Source organism: Astyanax mexicanus, chromosome 24, assembly GCF_023375975.1.
Source record: "Astyanax mexicanus isolate ESR-SI-001 chromosome 24, AstMex3_surface, whole genome shotgun sequence".
NCBI classification, from domain to species: domain Eukaryota; kingdom Metazoa; phylum Chordata; class Actinopteri; order Characiformes; family Acestrorhamphidae; genus Astyanax; species Astyanax mexicanus.
Genome location: NC_064431.1, coordinates 8,434,082 through 8,452,342, shown reverse-complemented (window position 1 = coordinate 8,452,342; position 18,261 = coordinate 8,434,082). Strand labels below are relative to the sequence as shown.

General features: G+C 36.4%; 1 protein-coding gene across 5 annotated transcripts in view; it reads right to left on the bottom strand.

Annotated features, from left to right (window-relative positions):
• The window catches only part of chd5 (chromodomain helicase DNA binding protein 5), an 88,732-nt gene that overhangs the window by 16,889 nt on the left and 53,582 nt on the right, over positions 1–18,261 (bottom strand). For 4 of the 5 annotated variants that reach the window (XR_007429344.1, XM_049471700.1, XM_049471699.1 and 1 more), the window contains exons 18-29: positions 17,785–17,958; positions 14,884–15,025; positions 12,791–12,922; positions 11,286–11,403; positions 11,055–11,179; positions 8,306–8,543; positions 3,787–3,959; positions 3,166–3,340; positions 2,903–2,989; positions 1,824–1,912; positions 1,388–1,521; positions 1,026–1,170 (exon numbers count right to left, since the gene is read on the bottom strand). Coding sequence is in view for 4 of the 5 variants with exons in the window: in XM_049471700.1 (XP_049327657.1) it covers positions 1,026–1,170; positions 1,388–1,521; positions 1,824–1,912; positions 2,903–2,989; positions 3,166–3,340; positions 3,787–3,959; positions 8,306–8,543; positions 11,055–11,179; positions 11,286–11,403; positions 12,791–12,922; positions 14,884–15,025; positions 17,785–17,958 (1,732 nt within the window). In the remaining variant the exon portion in view is untranslated. The remainder of the gene's footprint in view (positions 1–1,025; positions 1,171–1,387; positions 1,522–1,823; positions 1,913–2,902; positions 2,990–3,165; positions 3,341–3,786; positions 3,960–8,305; positions 8,544–11,054; positions 11,180–11,285; positions 11,404–12,790; positions 12,923–14,883; positions 15,026–17,784; positions 17,959–18,261) is intronic. The other variant, XM_049471701.1, reaches the window with a different exon arrangement.

Genomic DNA, 18,261 nt, shown 5'->3' with positions numbered 1-18,261 from the left:
TATAAACCCTGTCCTAATCATCTGCTTTCTCTTTCTCTCCCCATGTCCTGAGCTGCTGCTACCAGTGCCCATCCCACTCCAGCAGAGTTTTATAAAACCATTCTAACCCCTTTCTCTTCCCTCCCCTCTCTGTTCTCTCTCTCTATCTTTCTCACACGTGCTGAGACGCCTGGCCGGCCGGTCTTCCTGGATGTGTCCGTCTGTGGTTCCAGCTTTCAGGAATCAGCCCTGTCCTTCTACTCATCAGAATTATTTCACAACCCTTCTAACTTCTGCTTTTTTTTCTCTTCCTTTCCTTTCTGTTTTCTCTATCTATCTCTTTTACATGTATGGAGATGCCCTGTTCCTGATGTTCCCAGCCTGGCTCTCCACTGCCCGCTGTGTTGTTCTCCGGCTCTGCAACCCTGCACTGATTACCATTAACACACTCAGTATCTGTTTCTGTATTAGCCATAGCTCTATAGTTTGTGCCCATCACATTCTTATATTCATAAATTAGTACCTGTTATATTAGCCATAGTTCACATTAATTCTCTGTACTGTTTTGTTCTGTTATTTTGTCTGTTGTTTGTTTGTACTGAGCGGGTCAACCCGAGTAGGATGGGTTCCTCGGACTGAGTCTTGGTTCCTTCCAAGGTTTCTTCTTCTTAAAGGGAGTTTTTCCTTGCCACTGTGTCACCATAAAATTGGCATCTCTGTGGTGCTGCTCATAAGAGGCGTGGACCTGTTTTTCCTGTAAAGCGGCTTTGTGACAACCTTTGTTGTAAAAAGCGCAATATAAATAAAATTGAATTGAATTGAATTGAATTAGGATGATAAGCTAGTTACAAAATTGAGATTTGACAAGACTGGGTTCACATAATCCCAAGGTGCATTCTGGGAGTTGGAATGTTTAAGATGATATAGTTCATAGAAAGAGTTGGTGGAGTATTGGGCTACAACGTCCATCACAAGTGTGACACTCTGTCTTAATACAAGCACAGTCTAAAGCCAGTGTACATGAAAAAGGTTAAATCAGCCATTACCTTTTTCCGAACCAGAGACATGACTCCGATCCTGGTGAGTACATGCTGTCGGGACAGACCTTCTCTCGGCACACCATCCGCAAATGTCTCTGCCCCATCAGCTCCAGGCTCACACAGGTGCCTCATAAACAATGAGACGTATGCCCTAAGACATAAAACATACACATTACACATTGTAAAAATAGAAATTAACTGTTTTATTATGGTGTTTCTCCAACTATGCATTGTATACATAACCAGTACTAAGGCAATATATCTATTGATAATAACATAACAAAATGGACTTATATTAAGTTCCCATCCATTAATTAAAGGGGTACCGTAAATGAAAAAGCAGCTTGTTTTAGACAGTGTAACAATACCTGAACTCCTTTTCACTCTTGCCCTTCAGGTCTCTGACCAGCCAGTGTGAGTTAAAAGCATCCTGTGGTGGCATCCCCCATCGCATGATAGCATTCAGGAATGCCTTCCTCTGACGTGCATTAAAACCAAGCACCTGAAGTACAAGTAAGACAGTAGAAGTCTTAATATTGTGCAAGTCATATTAGTAAAATCATGTATTATTACGTACAGAATACATTAAGCGAGTCTTGTGGAAGAAAAACAACAAATTTAAGCAATTTTCCCCCTTAGCCCAAATGAAGTAGATCAGCAAAGAAATTTATTTCTTTAATTTTGCACTGGAGTTTCAAAGAAAATATAGCTATAAAATATCATCTTGGCTAAGCAGGAATCAGTGTAAAATGTTTTTCCTCAAACAAACCTTGTAGGGAAGTACTGAAATCAAAAAATACCCACCTCTATGTTGCCCCCTACCCTAGCCAGCAGTGGGGGCAGTGGTTTGTCCCGGTCACTCTTCAGCTGTCTGCGAGACTGTCTGCGCCCTCCTAATAAAACAGCACAACATGTACGTTAAAAATGTTTTATAAAATCACATAAATAATACATTAGCAGCCAGTCCAACAGTTTTCACTTTTATCTTCCACCAATCTGCCTACTGTTTGCTAGGTGGTTGCTATGATATCCCAGGTGCTTGCTAAGTAGTTGCAAAGTAATCTCTATAATGTTGCTAAGTAGTTGATATGGTATGCTTGTTGGTTGCTAGCTGATTGCTATGTTCCCAAAGTGTTTGCTATTGTGTTGCTAAGTGGTGGTTAGGTAATTGTTACAGTATTGTTAAGCAGACTCTTAACGGGTGTTACAAAGTATGCTCATACATACAAGGAATGTGTTTTAGTTTACAGAAGCTCACAGTGCATGATAACTGACAACATTCCACAGTAACACATACACCCATCACAGCCATCCTAGATACACACACACTTACACATACAAACCTGTAAACTTAACAAGTGCCAAACTGTATTTATACAGTAAAGTGCCAAGTGCAGCAGTAAAGGATGAAGTGTAGACTGAATTAAATAAGGCCTATAAGTATGGAGTACAGAACATTATGAATCACTAATTGATACAGTAAGTAAGGGGTGATCTGAGGTTCTATCAACAGGTAAAAAAGAAGTGCAGTACAGAAAAACAACAGAGTAAACAGAGTAAGAGGGGACACCCTGGATAAGGACTGAATGGAATAGCCATGTATGAATGTAATAGCAGACAGAATCCAGAATGTTGTGTTGTAGTGTGTTTATTAGTGTGATGGTGTGTGGGCAAAGGCTTTTTTGTAGTCTGGTGGTCAATTGGCTAAAATGCCAGCCTGAGGGAAGCCAAAACTGCAGCAAAAATGCTACAGTTTTACAATTGTGAAAGGTCTATTAGCAGTCCAGCAATGCTATTAGTCAAGCTAAGCCTTCTTAGTCCTCTGTATTGTTTTGGTGTAAGTTTATTTTGTGAAGCGGTTAAGGCAAAATAACTTAACCCACCTTCAGGCCTCTCCTCGAAATCTTCATCCTCATCCTCGGATCCCACAGAGTACTCGGACTGATTGTCTGAAAGATCATCCTGCCATTCTGAGCACCAGGTCAGCAGAACACAGCACACACATACACAGTGCATTCACTACTGCAGAAAACCCTATGAGTGTTTTCCTTCAAGACCCAGAGTAGCTAAGAGATATAAATGAGAAAATAATGGCAGCACGAGAGACTAAGTGTGTGTGTGTGTGTGTGTGTGTTTGTGTGTTTACCTTGGTCCTCCTGAGATGTGTCGTTGTAGTTGACCTGTTTGCGGATGCGTTTGCCCTTGCCCAGATTGCGTGCCAGGTCCTCCTGCTGCTGTTCATAATGATGCCGTAGGAGCTTCTCCCAGTAATCTGGATCCACGTTCTCCTCCTGCTTAATAATCTCCCTTTGAACCTCCTCCTGCAGGTGAGGGGAGTGCCCCAGACATACGGAGTCAACAAAATGATGCCTTGCACACAGTCAAGGTGTCAGTGCCAGAGACAGCAAAACAAGTCCGAAACATTCTTGAACCTCCACCAAATTTGACTGTAGGTACTGTGGTCTTTTTTATGTCAATCAACATGTTTCCATGGAAATGTGGTTGTTCACCAGCACACATAATTTATTATTTATAATTATAAATATAAACTATATATTTAAATTAGGGCTGTCAACATTAAAACATTAACGCACGTCAATTAATTAATTGCGCCAACATACAGATTTTTTTCTGGAACGCAATGCATGAATCTAAAATTACTAAATGCTTCCATTACAACTAGCCTATGTTTGAATGCACAACCAGCCTATTCACAACTGGTGCAACCGACCCCAGAACTCCAGAGACCCCTGATCCCCCTTCTCACCTCTCTGTCTTCCTCCTGAACCACGTACTGTGCCACCTTGAAGGAGCTGAGGTACTCGTTCATGTTCTGAATCTCGGTGTCCTCCGTGGCGTCCTGGCTGCGGTCCAGCAGTTTGGAGATGGCATTGTCATCGTAATGGATCACATTGCCTTCCTCTCCATCCTTATTGTCCCCTATTGGAGACACACACACATAGCTCAGTATGATGCCATAAATTCAGATGGGAGAGACAACAGACAAACAACTGGCAACCTCTGCCACACTATACATGCCCCTCCTCCCAAAACACAACTGCATTATTGGATTATTGGAATTAGAGATGCATGAATACCATTTTTTCCAACCAAATCAAAGGATGTGTACTTACTAATACGATATCTACTTAGAAATAAACAATCTTGAGCATTATGTAATAGTATAGATGTTGGTGTAAAGCAGTGCAATGCAACAATTCATTTTAGTTTTCCAAACAAGTATATTTTTAAGAAATTATTAATGTTTTACATACTTTGGATGCAGAGGTGTCAAGTACCGAAGTACAAATACTTTGTTACCTTACTCAAGTAAAAGTTTTGGATATCTATACTTTAGTGCAATAAATATTTTTTTATACAACTTTTTACTTTGACTTTGACTTTTTTTAACGCAGTTATCGGTACCTTCTATGCCTTACGATTTTAAAAATAGCCTCGTTACTCATATTTCATTCCGGCAACATAAAAAAACAAACAGATGAATGGCGCCATCCGGAAAGCTTGTGGTTGGATAACAAGTATAAACATATACCATTCAGACCCTCAAACTCCAGATACATTGAGCCTTATAGAAGAGACTCGAGCAAAGTGAGGTGTTTTTATTTTTTATTTCTGGATCTGGATTACCCACCTTTAGCTACGTGCTTTAGCTACCAGCGGGCCAGAAACATGTCATAATTAATATCTGGCTGTGTTTATGAATAATTATAGGCTCAATATATACACACAATATGCCATATATTGAAGCTTAGAATCTCTGGTTTTTCAGTTGTCTAGCCTATTTAGCTGTATTTCCTTTTAGAAAATAAAAATTCACGGCGAAATATGAAATATTATTTATATTTTGCATATTTGCTTTTTACGTGCATCCATATTTGATCCAATGCGGACATGTTATACATCATTCAAACCGCCTGACTCTAAGTATTACGGAACTGCACACACCCAGCGCTTACCTCTGCTGCTTCAAAATCGTCACTGATCAGATATATATATATAGAATACAGAAACAAATTCTTTACTGCAAAATAAGTTATAAAATTAGTAGTTTTTGTTTTTATAAAGTTTCCAGTCCAGACATATCCCAGGAGCAAATCACTATGATATCTATCAAGTGAAAGGGAGCAGTTTATAATTTTACATGGTGAATGTAAACACCTTGTAGCAAAATACAGAACTGTAAAAACACTTATATAAACACAAATATAAATATGTAATTTTATGGATCTGAAAATAAAAAATAAAAATAGAAAATCTGAAAAGCACCTGTATTTTTTTTTCTAGTTTTTGTTTCCATATTTTAAATATTACATGTTCAATTATATATTTTTAAGTGTTTTCAATTAATTTTGCAAAGACTTCTAAGTAATATTAATTAATAATATTAAAATTCTCTAAATGATATAATATTAGAGTAAAAAGCTTTCAAATTTGGGTATTTATTTTCAGGCGGAAATTGGTAAAATCAGGCTTGGAGCAGAAGAGGTTATAAAACATGTTTTGTTGACTATTTTTATGTTTTGTTTACTGCATAACTACTTTATATTATTGTTGACTATTTTTATGTTTTGTTTACTGCATAACTACTTTATATTATTGCCATATGCAATATTTGTGGGTTGATTGTGCAAAGTTACAGTCTACAGCTGGTTGGTAAAGCAGTAGTAAGGACACGTATTATGCTGTCTGTGTGAGACTCTCTGTAAAATATTTTCATAACATCCCTCAGAATCTCTAAAGAATTTTTTAGTTATTATAGTCATCAGGGAAGTGCACTATAGGCCCCTGTAGTGCGGCCTAGGCTTCTGTTTATAAGGTCATTTTTCCCCTTTGATTACTTTTACTAGTAGTTTTAAACTTTTATTTAAGTAAAAGGTTTGAGTTGATACTTTAACTTCTACAAAATTATTTTTTAAACCCCAGTATCTACTTGAGTAATGAATGTGAATACCTTTGACACCCTTGTTTGAATGTATATTTATTACCCCAGCCTTATCACATTGTGTCAGGACCATATTAGCCAATGAGATTTTGGGGAAAAACTGGTAGAAAATTGGAGGGGATTTAGATCCTTGCTATCTCACACCCTGCCAACAATCTATTTTCACGGCTCCAGTCTGCGCTGTTTAAATAGCAACCTAAATAGCAACCTAAATATCTGCACCGATGGGTGTGGTGGTGTCAAAATAAGGTGTGTTCAGGTTAGAGCTTAGATTGAGATAAAAAATTCTAGCCCAACCAGGCCGGAGCCTGTGCACATTCTGACTGAGCCCGCCCCGCCTGATTATTACGCCATAGCGTTATATAAAATAAAAATTGCATTAAAAAACAGACACCTGCATTTACAGACTATTTCCTTGAGCCCGGTGGGACAACTTTTTGGGTCTGGCTTGGGCAGAGAATCTAAACTCTAGCTCAGGAACATTTCTGATGTATTGCTACCTTGGCAACGGAAAGCACTGGTGCACAACTGAGTGAATACAACCTAGACATTAACAGTCTGACGTTTATTGCTAACTTGGTGCATGCCAATCCTGTTGGCAGCTTTGCTAATTTTACACAATGTCTTGGTAATGAACCTTAAGTGTAAACAAGCATTGGACGCCAAGAGTTGACTATAGTTTTAAAAGCAGTACTTTTATACTTTTACTTAAGTATACTTTTAACTTAAGGTTTGAGTTGATACTTAAACTTCTACAAAAGTATTTTTAAACCCCAGTATCTATACTTCTACTTGACTAGAGGCAGAAGGACTATAGGTGTAAATCTCACCAGAACTGGGCTGAAGTGATGAAGCTTTGTTCAACACATTAGTACATGATCTGACTAATTCTTACAGTTAAACATTACAACATTCACCGTAAAGCCTCCTTTCAACAGTAGAATGTATAGAAATGTTTGTGCATGTACATCACGGGAAAAAGGTTAAAAAAGCATTTTCTAAAAACATTTTAATTAAAAAATATGAGAAATAACAAAATAACACAGAACATGTGTGTTCCAAAAAGTATGCAGCAATAGTCAGAGTGCAGTGAGTGGTTGTAAATTAGTTAAGCTCCTGCTGAATCTCCTGCAGAGTTTTATTGCAGCTCTAATCAGATCCACCTGATTCCTCCATTCAGAAGCTCCTGAAGGCTTCATCAACTAAATCAGGTGTGTTACATTAGCAGTGTGGAACGAATTAAAAACTAATCATTGTGAGGACCTGCTCTCCACTCAAAGCGTAAAGAAGGCTATAGTAAAAGAAAATTTCCATACTTTGGACTGCACGAAAAACCAGCTATGGGAACATGCCATGTATTAATAAGTAAGGCTGTCAAATTAACACATTAATTTTGATTAATTAATTATACAAAAATAACACAGATAAATCGCCTTTTCTGTAGATTAATGCTGAAATGATCCTAATTATAATGAAAAAACACATGGAATTATTTAGTAGACAAAAAAGTGTTAAACAAACAAGAATATGTATAATATTTGAGATTCTTCAAAGTAGCACCTCTTGCCTAGATGACAGTTTTTCTCAGTCAGCTTTATGAGGTAGAGTCACCTGAAATGGCTTTCAGTTAACAGCTGTGCTGAACTTGTCAAGAGTGAATTACTTGAATTTCTTGCTTCTTAATGTGTTTAAGAGCATCAGTTGTAAAGTTGTGAAGAGGTAGAGTTGGTTTACAGTGAATAGCTCTATTTAAGTAATGTTTTAATCCATATTATGGTAAGAAATACTCAACTAAGAAATGAAGGCCAGTCAATCCGAAACATTTCAAGAACTTTGAAAGTATCCTTAAGTGTGGTCTGAAAGACCATCAAAACGTTATGATGAAACTGGGACTTATCAGAACCGCCCCAGGAAAGGAAGACCAACAGTTACTTCTGCTGCACAGTATAAGTTCATCAGCCTCAGAAACCATAAGTTAACAGCTCCCTAGAAAAGAGCATCTAAATACTCCAGAGTAATTTGGTTTTGTTTTTTTCATAGTCAGGATGACTTCAGTATTCATTTAGAAAGTAGGGAAAAAAAGTGTGTCCAAATGTTTGACTGGTAGTGTATATGGATAATTTGTAATGTAAAAATTAGTTTGATGGGGGAAATAACCCAATGCATTTTCATTGTTTGTCATTTCCAAAGAAAAGGGTAGCTATTGATTTTTTTTACTAAATAAATAGGCATAAAGTGTCTCATATGCACTTGGGTCATTTGACATTACCTCTAGTTCAGTTCAGTGAGAATTCTAATGCTCCATATGACTGTAGAAACATACCGATAGCTTCCACATCGTCTTTGAAGAGCTCCTCTGTGCCAAACTTAAGGATGTCATCTAGTTCCTGTTTGGACATGGATCCCGTTTTAGACCCTAACCCTGGCCGCACCACCAGATGGGTCAGCATCATCTTGCGTTTGGCCACCTGAGTGATTCGTTCCTCAACAGATGCTCGTGTTACGAAACGATAGATCATCACTTTCTTATTCTGCCCAATACGATGTGCTCGGCTAAAAGCCTAAAGAGAGGCAAAAGAGACGCAAACAAGTAGAAAATGACATTATTTTGTAATTTACTGGAATTACATTATTTTTTAATTTACTGGAATCATAATAATTATTGTACCTATTCTGTAATCAAAAACAGAACATTAGCATTAACTAAATTATCTAACAAATATTTAATTATATCTTTTTATGGGACAACACTAAGGAAATGAAACTTGAATATTACTTAGAATAGATATTGTTTCAATTGACAGAAAATCTATACTAATCTATAGTAAAGTTCCAAGTTTAATTTCTATAGTGTATGAACAGATATAATCAACTATTTGCAAAAGTGTAAGGAGTGTACACTTTTTTTGTTGGATACTGGATACCATACAATATTCTAACCAATTATTTGATGTTTCATCGTACAGTACTGTAGTTATTTGTAATTACTTGGATTTCTGCATAAATTGGTCATTAAATGTGTTCTGATCTTCATCTAAGTCCCAAAAATAGACAAACACAGTCTGCTTAAACTAATACCATACAATATATTAATACCATTTCAATGATATGTTTGCATGGTTTTATTGAACACAACATGTTAAAATTCACGATGCAGGGTGGAAAAAGTATGTGAACCCCTAGGCTAATGACTTTTTTGTAAGAGCCAATCAATGTGATGAGATTGGATGTGTTGGTTAAAGCTGCCCTGCCCTATAAAAACTCACACCTGTTTTGAGTTTGCTGTTCTTAAGAAGCATTTGTTGATGTGAATCATGTCTCGCACAAAAGAGCTCTTAGAAGACCTACGTTTAAGAAGTGAAGCTGGAAAGGGTTACAAAATTATCTCTAAAAGCCTTGATGTTCATGTGTCTACAAAAAAAGACGGACAGTCTACAAATGGAGAAAGTTCAGCACTGTTGCTACTCACCCTAGGCGTGGTCGTCCTATAAAGATGACTGCAGGAGCACAGTGCAGAATGATCAATGAGGTGAGGAAGAGTCCTAGAGTGTTAGCTGAAGACTTACAGAAATCTTTGGCACATGCTAACATTTTTGTTGACAAATCTACAATAAGGAAAACATTAAACAGGAATGGAGTTCATGGGAGGAAACCATGGAGGAAACCAATGCTGTCCAAAAAAAATGTTTGAAGTTTGCAAAAAAGCACCTGGATGTTCCACAGCATGATTGGCTAAATATACTGTGGACAGATGAAACCAAAATTAAGTTGTTTGAAAAGAACATACATCGGTATGTGTGGAGAAAAAAGGCACAGCACACCATCATCAAAATCTCATCCAAACTGTGGATAGTGGAGGGAGCATCATGGTTTGAGGCTGCTTTGCTGCCTCAGGGCCTGGAAGTATTGCCGTCATCAACGGAAAATTGAATTCCCAAGTTTACCAACACATTCTGCAGGAAAACCTAAGACCATCAGTCCACCAACTGAAGCTTAACAGACAATGGATGATGCAACAGGACAATGACCAAAACACAAAAGTAAATTTACAACCGAACGGGTTCAACAGAAGAAAATACGCCTTCTGAAGAGTCCTGACCTCAACCCAATTGAGATGCTGTGGCATCATGACCTCAAGAGAGAGATTCACACCAGATATCCCAAGAATATTATAGCTGAACTGAAACAGTTAAGTGAAGGAAGGAATGGTCACAATTCCTCCTGACTCTTGTGCAGGTCTGATCTGCAACCACTGGTTTGCTGCCAAAGGAGGGTGAACCAGTTATTAAATCCAAAGGTTCACATACTTTTTCCACCCTGCACTGTGAATGTTAACATGTTGTGTTTAATAAAACCAAGCAAACATTTTTTGTGTGGTATCAGTTTCAGCAGACTGTGTTTGTCTATTGTTGTGACTTAGATGAAGATCAGAACACGTTTAATGACCAGTTTATGCAGAAATCCAAGTAATCCCAAAGGGTTCACACACTTTTTCTTTCAACTTTATCTTAATTACCAAGTCCTGTAATTGAAAAGGTTTATAATGTTCTAGAATAATACAGTACCAGTCAAAAGTCTGGACACACCTCTTCTCATTTAATGTGTTTTCTTTCTTTTTATTAATTTTACATTATAAATGTATTAGTAAAGACATTAAAGCTATACAGAAAACATGTTGAATGTTAACAAGAAGTGTTAAACAAAGCAGAATATGTTTTATAATTTACATTATTCTAAGTAGCACATTTATCTTTGAGGACAGATCTGCACACTTTTAATCTTAGTGTCTTAATGAGGGAGAATCACCTGCTTTTTTCACGCTTCAAGCTCCAGCTCATCCCAAATCACATTGGGCTTAGGTCAGGGGATTGTGGAGGTTGAACACTTTTTTTGTTTACTAGTGAATCCATGTGTCCTGTAATTGATTTAATGTTTTTAATATTATTCTACAACGTAGGATAAGAAGGTGTGTCCAAATATTTGACTGGTACTGTATTAGAATCCACTTCTACCTAAATTCATAACAAAGTGAGTGAAGTTTTAGACAGTAGTGCATTATACTGTGTTTGTACCTGGATATCATTGTGAGGGTTCCAGTCAGAGTCATAGATGATAACTGTATCAGCGGTTGCCAGATTGATCCCCAGTCCCCCGGCCCGTGTGGACAGCAGGAAACAGAACTGCTGCGCCCCCGGAGCTTTACACAGATAAAAGGCCAATCAGTATGAATGCTTTAATGCACTAATGAGTGAGACGCTGCCCCTGGTGGAGGCACCGCTTTGCTTCCAATGATATGAGCTCACCATTGAAGCGATCAATGGCCTCCTGCCGCAGTCCTCCTGTGATGCCCCCGTCAATACGCTCGTATTTATAGCCTTCAAACTCCAGAAAGTCCTCTAACAGGTCCAGCATCTTAGTCATCTGAAACAGAGTCCCACAGGCCCACAGGGGGAAAGAGACATTTAGTATCACAGTAGGAAAAGAGGTTAAATGTGAATAATAATTAACATTTTAAATGAACACTGACTTCATTTTGCCCAACTATCACAAACTTACACTTATATTAGAAATGTTAAAAAATGTTAAGTTGCTGAACCTTCTATCAAAGATGTGCTTTAAGTTAACATATTTCAAGTCCAGTGAAGAACTTCCTTTAGTCATTTGACTTTGTAACAGTGTTCTAGTCTTCATCCACCTAGTGTTGGTACACTGTTAATGAGAAGGAGAATTCATATAAGTAGGGTTCGGGTAATTGGCTTTCAAATTAGGAAGAAAATTAGGTAAATTATTTAAATAATTATTTAAAAAAACAAAGCTCTACCTTTACAAACACTGAGAGCATAATTCTGTTTTTGTACATTAGTGTTCACTGCAGCATTTAACCAACATTAAGCCTAGCAGGAGAAAAGGTGCCCTCAGAGTGTTCAACACTAAGATAAGACTAGGCAACACAACATGCAGTAGATAGGGATAAGGGCCACATGCTGATGGTGTTTGTGGTGTGGGTGTGTAGAGGTTAGCTAAATTAGATCAATTCAATTATTAATATTGCTGTTATAATTTAAAGTGCAGCTGGGCTTTCAGGAAATACCACAATAGGCACACACTTTAAAAAAAAAGTATTTTTCCAATGAAATATGGTCTAAATATTTCTATGACCAACCATTGATCAACCTTTCCTAATTTTGAAATTACTGTAGTAATTTAATTAAATCCATTTATTTTTTTATACATTTTTAGAATTTTACTTTTAAACTTAATATAATATAATATATCCTATAATATTCTTTTAAAATCTAAAAATAAGAAATATCAGATATAATAAAACTAGATTTTAAAGGTTTTTTAAAGGACTCAAAATATATGGTTAAAATATTCCATACAAAAAGATAAACAGCCATGTGCCCTTTCCTTTAGCTCGTTCTAAGCATCAGAGATCTTTATCAAAATGCATATTCATGCACAAGATCTAGCGAAAGGACAAGGGTGGTGAAATGAAAAGTCACATCAGAGGAAAATAATACACGGCTGCTTAAAAATGCCTCATTCAGCATCAGATTAATGCACCCAGTGATTACACCCACAGTACAATAGAAAGACATCTGAGGAAAAAACAATAAGGTGGAGATAAATATAGGAGTAGCCTTTTAATTTGTCATCTCCCATTTGGAAAGATAAATGTGCTCTATTCTCGCTTCCCATTCAAGCCCAACCCTGTAATTAATCTTCCGCTCAAAATAAGAGATACGGTGGCGGATGTAAACTGCTTTATTGTTATTCGAGCTGTTATTCTGCCTTTGTTAATAACCTGGGAGAAAATAAGGACTCTGTGTCCTTCGTCTTTGAGCTTCTTCAGCATCTTCTGAAGTAGAGTGAGTTTGCCTGAGGACTTCACCAGTAGGTTGCCGTCGTAAGAGCCATTGGGTAACACCGGCGCCTCCTGTGAACAAATGTGAAACAGCAGGTGATACATATGATGCACTTCAATTAAGTGTCTGGGAAGAAGAAATGTAAAAAACAAGATAAATACTATGTTTTACAATCGAGTATTAGTACAAGTATGTGTATTTTTTAACTTGTTGATACCGATACCTACTTAGAATTAAGCAATCAGGAGCCTTATGTAATATTATTGTTGTTAATTTTGAGTTTTGTTATGACCCTTAGATTATATTAACATTTTCTTTTTATTTTTCCAAACAAGCATATTTTTCAAGAAGTTGTGAAATTATACTTAGATAAAAATAGAGATTACTTTTACTCTATGGCCATATGGTTTTTACCACAGAGTGATCATGTGGACTTCATCAGCCAATCAGATTAAACTTTTGGGAAAAACATGAAGGAAAGTAAGGTGTTTCTTTACTGCATGTGGATACTTGCTGTACGATGTGCGAACTCCTTAAAATTAAGGTGGACTAGCAGTTTGTGGACGGTGTGCTTTATGAATTTCATTGCACTAAGGACGGTTTGCTGAGCTGCTGGAGTTTAAAGTTGAGACCACTTTGTCTCCCCAACTCCTCTCTTTCTTATTCTCTCTCATTTACTTGTGCTGTGGCTCTGGGACTGAATATATATGTAATCCAGATATGAGCGATTCAGTTGTCTGTCAGCAAAGTAATGTGAACTAGGCACACAGGACCAGATGTTATATATTCCTATTACAATGTTTTCCAAATCGTAAGATTAATAGAGTGATAACATCATTATTCTATTAGATTTTAGTTATATCAGTGCCATGAAATGGTCTTAAAATGACAATAATATGGTTAATCACAATTATTTATATTATATCCAAACAAATTTCACCTTACATGTTGCTGTGGTGACACAAGAAGATATGTTTTTAGAAACTTTGTACTTGTCTTAAACTTTTAAAGTGGAACAGATTATTCAAACAGGAATCTAGGTTTAGTTGCATGTGCACTGTTGGTAATTTCTGCACAACATAAGCAGAAATGTATAAAACTCCTAAAACCATTAACATGTACTACAGGTTCAATGTCATGCATGCGCCATTTTAAGGTGGAAGGGAAAAGTGAACATGAAACTAAAAGCTTTATACTCTGGTGGCTGTTGTAGTGAGGAATTAGATGTTTTATATATAGTTTTTCATAAACTCAAATATCTATCTATGCAGTGAATCAATACACTGATGTATAACCCTGAAGTTTACATTTTAAGGATTGACCAATGTACTGGTTTCTCTTTACACCCTAAAAAAGACATAACCCACCAAATATCACTATATAATTCAACCCTGACTGCAGCTAGCTTTATAGCTCCAGTGTCAAACAAAAAAAGCAGACTTTAGAAAACTAACATGTTTTAGCTGCCTAAAAAATGTTCTTTGCTTAGTGACCGCAGTGGACTGACTTTACATGCCGTATAATGAGGATTATGCAACAGAGATATCAAAGAAGTTCCTGTTCTGTGAACATTAAACACTGGAGATTTGTGTTTTTAAGCAGCATCCTCAGAAGACTGGAGAAAAACAACACTGTGTTCAGTGAGCGTTGCTTTTAAACAGCTGTTATGTAACTCAGTCTCATAGTGAGCTAAAAATACAGAAAGACATTCTTTTAGCTAACGTGTAAATTGAGGTCAGTGTCCTGTTGGGATGTGCGGACTGACAATCAAAAGTTTAGGCACACTTATCTGCTTTTTTAAATACATGCATCCCTTTTAAGGTTTCTAGATTTTTTTTCATGTATATTAAAGATAAAAATAATCTAATTAAATCAAATTTACGCTTAGGATATTTATCACATGCACACTCATGAATAGTACAACTAGAAATTAAATGCTCTGATGACTGTCCAGACCAGCCAGACCTTAAACAGTGGATAAAACTGATGCATAAAACTTTTGTAAGGTGGATATGCAGACATACACACTCACCACAGCTGCCACAGGAAACAGGTAAGGGTGATTGCAGCATTTCTTTAGGTCCATCATGATGTTGAGCAAAGAAACCTGGTTTCCCCCTCCCTTGGAGTTCAGAGCCTCAAAATTCCGTGTCAGGATGAATTTATAGTACTTCCTGTGTAGGAGAAGAATGATACAGCTCAAGCTCTGAGTATCAAAGACTTTTGTTTTATGGTATACAGTTGCAAGAAAAAGTATGCGAACCCTTTGGGGTTACTTTGATTTCTGCATAAATTAGTCATAAAATGTGTTCTGATCTTCATCTTAATCAACAATAGACAATCCCAGTCTGCTTAAACTAATACCCCACAAACAATTATATGTTTGCCTAGTTTTATTGAACACAACATGTTAATATTCACAGTGCAGGGTGGAAAAAGTATGTGAAACTTTGGATTTAGTAACTGGTTGACCCTCCTTTGGCAACTTCAAACAAAAGCGATTTGCGACTTTTTTCGCACGCAGTTAGCATATTCTATAGGAAGCGTGTTTCACAAAAAAAACATCGCTCTCAAATAAGCTAAATTTCTTCTACTTCAGAGCTAACACAAATCTGGGTTTGCCTTGCACATATGGTGTTTTCTTTGATTGTGCGGAGGAGACAAGCTCATGTTAAATATACAGAAAGGATATTCAGAGATCCAATGGCGTAAAAGTGGGTTGGACATTGGGGGGTGGGGGTGTGTGTAATATATTTGTTAAAATAAATCAAAGCCCACCCTATAGTAATTTAGAACAACATTTGCGGAGTTACAGTTAATCACAAAAAAACAAAATAATATTTTTCTGTACTTCTGTTTATTTCTAGTTAAATCTAAAGGTGACTTTACAACCTAAACAAGTTACTACAAATTACATTCACTGTTGTTAGAAAAAATTATGCGTGCAATGTATAAATTGTAAACATAAATGAAAAAACTCAGTTTATCCCTAATTTTAAAAATAATAAAAAAAGATTTGGTTGTTGTTGTTGTTGTTGTTATTATTATTATTATTATTATTATTATTATTGGCATGCCAATTCTGTTGTATAATTTACATTTTCTTCACAAAAAAAAAAAAAACTCGTTGGGTCCTGTGTTTTTCATTTTTTCTACTGAATGCACTTCTTACGATGGAGTCTTTTTATTAAAAGAATGTAACTTTACGTTTTATAGAAATTTTTGGCAGCAGTTTTGGCAGCAATATAAATGTTAGATAACTCAAACCCTCCCAGTCTGTTACTAGAACAAGACATTATCCAGAAGCTGTTTTTATTGCAGTGTATTGTTATTGTTTCTGTACGTACCAAACATAATGAAAATGAGTTCTTTGTCTGACATTATTTGTATACTTTGTACATTTCTATACTATACTAGACTATACTATACTATACATTTCTATTCTGAAGTTGTATACTTGTTGTATACTTGAGTTGAATAAAAGAAAACTCATCACTGAGCTCGCGTGTAAAGCTTTTCAGAAACCCGCCTGGAAAAGCAGTATCCCATTAGATATATAATGCAGCTGCTTTCTCAGCTCATATCAAAATCATGTAAGATGACTTGAAAAATACCATGCAATTTTTATTAATACATGGTGATTCTTAGTGAGTTTATGAGTAAATTTCACACAGATCTCATTAATATAATTTGTTTCATCAGATTGTAGGAATTATTCCATGGCTGTACTGAAACTAAATGTGCATATATATGACAAAGCAATAAAGATATAATATGACATAAAGGTAATCATTATTATTTTATAATATGAATACAAGCTTACTATAACAAGCCTACTGTATAGAATTGAACCAAAATCTACAGTGATAAAAATGTATAGTTTAAGAACAACATTTTTAATTACTTTAAGCTGTCCCATGCCCAATAAATTGCACCAAATGACCGTGTTTCTAATAATGGCCTAGGTCTAGCTGCTTGGTTTTCATCGTTTTGTACACCTTTCTCAAACATCAAAATGCCTCCTATATGACATTCTCTTTGAGGAGTTTAGTGATGGAAAGAGCAAATGTGAACCTGGCAGGAGATGTCATTTTATTTTTACCACAAATGAAATAATGAACAGAATCTCAGAATCAGGAAACACCCGTTAGATTCATACATAATACTGTTGGTTCCACTTAGTTTAGTCTGTTGTCAAAATAATATGGGCCTTCTTTTAGTGATCTACAGCCAAGCTGCACCTTGATTTAACGCTTATGAGTGTGTCTTTGCTATCTTATCGACAGGAAAAGTTCACCTTGCACAGCTAGAAACCTGCAAAAGGCATGTTAGTATTCTGTTTACTGCTAATGTAAAAGTTCTAAAAAGATCTGTGCACTGATGCATGTCCATGTGGTTAATGAGCGGAATGCGCGGTACACCTGCACTGCCAAGATAGCAATGAACATCTGAATGTTTACATCTGTCTGGGTTGTATTTAGTCAGTGGTGCACCTGTGTTTTCTTTTGCCAGGATAGCAATATGGCATAAATTTGCCTAAACACACTTTCATGTATTTTTCAACAAAACAATTAAAAGCCAAAAGCTGCACATATTACAAAGAAACATTGTCCCATGTTTTTGCAATTATTTCAGACTATATATCATTACAATGTGACACTGATATTATCTCTAAAACACACAAAAGGTTGTGCTATGTCATTGATATTGGCATACTGGCATCCTTTGGTATACTACAAGAGTATCTTGTGTATTACTTTGTACAAATTCTCAACAGTGTCAAAATCCACATAATCAAGTCTTATACCTCCTGTGCAAAACTATAGAAGCAAACATCAGGCACTAATATCTTGGCTAACTGATCAAAACCTTTCCTCTAGGTTTCCTCTAGGTCTATCTCATCTCATGATGTCAGAAACAGAGATGCACTCACTTCTGCATGGGGCTGAGCTCTACTCGGACAATGAGCTCTGTCTTTGCCGGCATGTTTTTAAAAACATCTGCCTTCAGCCTCCTGAGCATGTGCGGTCCCAGCAGGTCATGCAGCTTCTTTATCTGGTCTTCTTTAGAGATGTCCGCAAATTCCTCCAGAAAGCCATCCAGATTGCTGCCCAAATCACATAATGATATAAAGGTTTACAATAAAGGCAAAAATATACAATGAAATAGATAGTATTTATATTAATTTGTTAAATTAAATTTATAATGCACTGTTAGGTAGAATAAACAGACTTGCCACAAGGGTTGGGCAGTAAAATAGCAAAACCACGTTCCGCTGTATATAAAAGTGTAACATTGTAATCTCCAAATGAAGACGCTTTTACATTAATACAACGACGTGTTTGATGTGCCAAATTTCAGTTCTGTGTCTCACTAATACAGGCTAAATTAGAAGGCTAAATTAGAAAGT